Source organism: Ovis aries, chromosome 21 (genome assembly GCF_016772045.2).
Source record: "Ovis aries strain OAR_USU_Benz2616 breed Rambouillet chromosome 21, ARS-UI_Ramb_v3.0, whole genome shotgun sequence".
Taxonomy (NCBI): domain Eukaryota; kingdom Metazoa; phylum Chordata; class Mammalia; order Artiodactyla; family Bovidae; genus Ovis; species Ovis aries.
The window spans coordinates 7,097,730-7,103,729 of record NC_056074.1 but is presented as its reverse complement, the minus strand read 5'-3'; the positions used below and the strand labels follow the sequence as shown (position 1 = coordinate 7,103,729).

At 42.6% G+C, this 6,000-nt stretch overlaps 1 protein-coding gene across 1 annotated transcript in view; it reads right to left on the bottom strand.

The window, feature by feature from the left end:
• Positions 1–228: 228 nt before the first annotated feature.
• The window catches only part of RAB38 (RAB38, member RAS oncogene family), a 65,392-nt gene continuing 59,620 nt past the window's right edge, over positions 229–6,000 (bottom strand). The window contains exon 3 of the mRNA XM_004019394.5: positions 229–1,114. Coding sequence (XP_004019443.1) covers positions 962–1,114 — 153 coding nt within the window. The 3' untranslated portion in view covers positions 229–961. The remainder of the gene's footprint in view (positions 1,115–6,000) is intronic.

The following is a 6,000-nucleotide window of genomic DNA, read 5'->3' as shown; positions in this document are numbered from 1 at the left end:
CTTAAGCAAACACTGCTTGCACTCTTGGCCTATATGCCAATATGAACTGTAGATACCGATGAGATGCGCTACTCATCTCAGTTGTAACAGTTCCCTTCCTTTAAATGCGCCCCTCACATCCCTTTTTTGAAATTAAATTTTAGAAATGGGTCGAGAGAACAATGGACACACAGTCAAAAGGAAAAAAAAAAGTTCAGAATACTGAGCAACTTGAAGCACTTGCAGAAATAAGGAAACAGCATTTTTTCATGTTTTATTTTTCACTTGTGAAAATATATATAATATATATTACACATACAGAAGAGTCCCACAGCTCGGGTTAGAGAACGCTAACAGAAAGGCACGTACCAGGGGAGGTCTTTTCATAAAGTTTTCAGAGAAACCAACATTCAGGGCACGGCAGTTGACAATAAAAGCAACGAAAGCACAGGAAGCCTGTGTCCAAGACTCTGAAGAGCTAAATCAGAGACAACTCCAGGTCTGCAGGGAATGGAGGTCATCTCTGGAGGAAGGACAGCTTCTACTTAATAGGCCTGTCAGAGCAGCAGAGGATGTGCTGAGGTCTGGACAAAGACACCAGGGGCAGAGTGAAAGCCAGCGCTTAACTTGACAGCTAGTCTCTTCTTGTCCCCTTTCTCTTTCAGACCTGAGGCCCTGGCTGACCCAAAGAGGCAAATAATAAGGCCAACTCTGTGCAGAATTACAGTCAGCTACAAGGCAGAATTTTGTAACAGACTAAATATTTTAAAAGCTTGTAAACACTGTGCTGATGCTGGGGGCGGGGGGGGGGGATATAAAAAGGAACATTTGTATTTCTCTTGGAGGAAAGAAAGTTACAGGAATAGATCTTTGGCTTGCCCCAGGTGTATCCCCATCCTGACATTTATCCAAGATGGTAGGATTTGAGACACAATTCATGAGATGATGGATTCTTCCCACCATACTCCAGCACCGCAGCCTACTAGGATTTGGAACAGCTGGAGCAGCTGAAAACCCTGGGCGATGTGAGATGCGGCTTGACGATGTCAGGCTGAATGGACTCCATCAGGTCACACTCATTGGCAAGTATGTGTTTCACCAAGCATCTGGAGGCCTCATCGATGTTGATATTTTCCTAAGGGGAGAAAACAGCTTTCAGTATTCAGTATTCTAGAATAACACTAGAGCAGAGATTTATATGAAACAAAGGGCAGTATTTAAGTATCTCTTTCTAAACCCTGTCCCATGCATCCTCTTTCTATTCCCCTCGCTCTGTTTATTCCTTCTAAGAACTTTACATTTCAGTCTTTCACAAAAGTAAATATATAGATTAGTTTTGTAAATATTCATTAACACGTTTTTGGTCATTCAAGCTCAGCCCTGAGTTTACTTACTATGAAAGCTTATGGTAACTTTTCAAGTTTCACAAACAACAAACCTCTCCCATTTAACAGAGCCTTAATAAAAATTCCTCTGAGGGTTTCTAAATCTAAAACAAGGTGAAGTTCTGGTTGTTTTCTGGTTTGTTTGTGATGTTGTTGTTGGTCTTACTGGTTTTTATGCCAGAATTCATTCACACCCCCAAATCAGTGGCTTAAAGCAACAAGGTCATAACTGTCACTCATCCCGCATGCATCAGAGGATACCTGGCTTTTCTGCCATCAACCTAGGCCAAGAGAAGTTCCATCTCTGTGCTTGCCACGCTTGCAGAAGCAGGGAGACAAGAACACGGTGAATTGAGCACTGGCTCTTACTGCTTCTGGAGAAAAGTGAAAGGCAGACACAGCGTTTATCCTCCCATTTCATTGTCCCATGAAAGTCATATGTTCACACCCAACTCCAGAGCGGCTGGAGCAGTGCAGTCCTGCCATTGGACTGGAAGCTGGAGAGCCAGAACTCATGTCCCTGGGCTTCCCTTTCCTCATCTATGTGACAGTCTTGATGATAATGCACGTGCTGCCTGCTCAGTCTCAAATATAAAATGTGGGATATCATATCTGTTCACAGGTAAGACAGCTTAAATTTAGAGAGATTAAGAGACTCCTCCCAGCCCCAAGATCATACAGCAGAAGGGTATGAGGGCCAGAATTCACAACCAGATGTTGCTGACATCAAAGCCTGGCTCTTACCAAGTTTTATTCCTTTTTCAACTTCCCAAAATCTAGAGCAATAACAAAAGTTCTTACTACCATGTTAGGACCAGTGGGTGCAAAATAAATCTTAGATCCTTTCTCTTTCATAAAGCAAGTTTTAAGCATTAAAAAGGGCCCTCCTGGATAAGTAATATAAGTTAGACTTGACAGTAGTATTTTTAAACCTCCATTCCTCTATTAACTTGCCAGTAAAATAGGGTTCTTTCATTTTAAAGCCTAAATTGGCAAAATCTACTGATGAAGAGAGTGAAGTGTGGACAAATGAATGAAAATCCATCATCCTCATGAGAAAAACAACTAAAACTTAAGCCAAATTAGTGGCAGCCTAGCAGGCTCATTTTAGTAAAAGACAAGATGATGCCAGTGACATTGTGACTTTAACACAGTAGCTGGTGGTGTCAGGACTAGGATGTGAGATTATGGAGGATGGGGCTCTAGACAAAGGAAGCCATCAGAGCCAAGGAGTGGCTGTGCCTGCTTTTAGATTGTACATGGGAACAGGGCAGCAATTCATGATGACTCACAGTCATTCAATAGAAATCCTTTAGATTCCTTCTAAGGAAGAGGCATACAAAGACAACACTAAAGTCTGTCCTTGAGAGAACTTCTTCTAGCAAGGTAAACAGCAGAGGTATGATAAGGTTGAAGGGGCGTCTGGAACCTGACTACTATGAGCCTTGAATGAGAACTTGGCCAGATAGAGCCACTGAGATTTCTTTGCAAGTGAAGTGTCAAAAAACACAATTCAATACAAATCCATTACTAGACAAAACGATATGGACACTTGGGTGGCTGTGGTTTAGTCACCAAGTCATGTCCAACTCTTGCAGCCCTTTTAACTGCAGCCCATCAGGCTTCTATATCCATGGAATTCTCCAGACAAGAATACTGAAGTGGGTTATCATTTCCTTCTCCAGGGGATCTTCCTGACCGAGGGATCAAACCCATGTCTCCCGCGTTGGCAGGTGGATTTCTTACCGGTAAGCCATCAGGGAAGCCCTGGACCCTTAGTACTCTTTTTAATTACTTAATTTATCAGTGAGCACTTGGGAAATGCTTATTATGTGTACCATGGTTGCCAGGGCACATCTATTTCAGATTGGAACCGATCAGAGGAAGCAAGGAAGTGGAGCAAGCAATATACTGACCACATGCATTCTACAAAACCGCCCAGGATATAGTACGCATAGCACAAGCCTGAAGCCAAACATCGCAGCTCCCTTTCTGGTGGTGTGACCTTGGGAAAACTGTTTCAACCACTCCGCACCTTAGTTTCCTCATCTGTAAAGGGAATCTACTTTACAGATGATTGTAAGTTAATACATGTTAATATTCACAACATGCAAGACACTTAGAACAGTGAAGAGGACATGGCATACATTTAATAAACGTTATCTACATCTCAGTTCAGTCACTCAGTCGTGTCCAGCTCATTGTGACCCCATGGGCTGCAGCACACCAGGCTTCCCTGTCCATCACCAACTCCCAGAGCATACTCAAACTCATGTCCATCAAGTCGGTGATGGACTTTAGTTTGGAATCAGTCCTTCCAATGAACATTCAGGACTGATTTCCTTTAGGATGGAGTGGTTTATCTCCATGCAGTCCAAAGAACTCTCAAGAGTCTTCTCCAACACCACAGTTCAAAAGCATCAGTTCTTCAGTGCTCAGCTTTCTTTATAGTCCAACTCTCACATCCATACATGACTATTTGAAGAACCATAGCTTTGACTAGATGGCCCTTTGTTGGTGAAGTAATGTCTCTGCTTTTCAATATGCTGTCTAGGCTGGTCATAACTTTTCTTCCAAGGAGCAAGTGTCTTTTTATTTTATGGCTGCAGTCACCATCTGCAGTGATTGTGGAGCCAAAATAAATAAATAAATAAAGTCTGTCACTGTTTCCCCATCTATTTGCCATGAAGTGATGGGACCAGCTGCCATGATCTTAGTTTTCTGAATGTTGAGTTTCAAGCCAACTCTTTCACTCTGCTCTTTCACTTTCATCAAGAAGCTCTTTAGTTCTTCTTCACTTTCTGCCATAAGGGTGGTGTCATCTGCATATCTGAGGTGATTGATATTTCTCCTGGCAATCTTGATTCCAGCTTGTGCTTCATCCAGCCCAGCATTTCTTATGAAGTACTCTGCATATAAGTTAAATAAGCAGGGTGACCATATACAGCCTTCACGTACTCCTTTTCCAATTTGGAACCAATCTGTTGTTCTATGTCTAGTTCTAACTGTTGCTTCTTGACCTGCATACAGATTTTTCAAGAGGCAGGTCAGGTGGTCTGGTATTCCCATCTCTTTCAGAATTTTCCACAGTTTGTTGTGATCTAAACAGTGAAAGGCTTTGGCATAATTGATAAAGCAGAAGTAGATGTTTTTCTGGAATTCTCTTGCTTTTTCGATGATCCAGCGAATGTTGGCAGTTTGATCTCTTGTTCCTCTGCCTTTTCTAAAGTAAGCTTGAACATCTAGAAGTTCACGGTTCACGTACTGTTGAAGCCTAGCTTGGAGAATTTTGAGCATTACTTTGCAAACATGTGAGATGAATACAATTGTGCAGTAGTTTGAACATTCTTGGGCACGGCCTTTCTTTGGGATTGGAATCAAAACCAAACTTTTCCAGTCCTGTGGCCACTGCTGAGTTTTCCAAATTTGCTGGCATATTGAGTGCAGCACTTTCACAGCTCATCTTTCAGGATTTGAAATAACTCAACTGGAATTCCATTTGCACTGATCACTGAGGAAGGCTTCCTTATCTCTCCTTGCTATTCTTTGGAACTCTGCATTCAGATGGGTGAAAGTGAAAGTGAAGTCGCTCAGTCCTATGGGACTCTTTGTGACCCCGTGAACTATACAGTCCATGGAATTCTCCAGGCCAGAATACTGAAGTGGGTAGCCTTTCCCTTCTCCAGGGGATCTTCCCAACCAAGGGATCGGACCCAGGTCTCCTGCATTGCAGGTGAATTCACATGGGTATATCTTTCCTTTTCTCCTTTGCGTTTAGCTTCTCTTCTTTTCTCAGCTATTTATCTACATACTCTCATTTAATCATCAGGAGAACATGATAATGTGTGTATTTTATTCCTTTACTTTGCAGCTGAGGAAACTGAGATTGAGAAGGGGGAGGTGGCTGGCCCAGAGCCAGATGTGAGTCTAAGGAGAGCAGTAAACACTAACGTTTGCCATGATCTCTATAATATGCTAACTGCAAAAAGGCAAGCTGTATAGTGTTTAGGGCACAGCCTTATCTCAAGTCCCCCCAGGTATTCTCCCCAAATAAATAAAGGAGCGCAGTATAAACAGGGCATGCGTTTCCAGCCTTAAAAGGGTAAGAAGTTGGAGTCGGGGCCTCAGGCAAGGCTGCTTGGTACTGCTGGTCCTTCTTTCTGTTCACTCTTAAAGTCACAGCCAAAGTCTAGACTAGCAGAAGGGAGAGCAATACAGAGCTAACTTCCCTCTCCCTTTTCTGTGAAACAGGAGCATGAACAATCAAACCGCGCCTGATAAAACTATAGGTTTGGACCTTTGGGGCAATTAGATTGTGATGTAACTGACTGTGCTTCTTGGCAGCCAAGTAGACACAGCCAGGCCCACACTTTCTAGGTGATTGTTGAGAATCAGCTGTTGGTTTCAGTGCAAAATACTACGTGGAATTTTTATTGACATTTCTTCTAGAGAGTTTTAACAACACTTTCAGGAGGCTCTTTCGCAGTAAAGGTAATTTATCCATCCTTCCAAGACACATACACTTAGACTGAATCTGGCTGTGATTTCTTTACATATTTGCAGTATGACAAGGTGGTCTACTGTGCTGACTACTCTAGGTAGATGTGTGCTCATCTTCACATTTCTGCTCAGCATC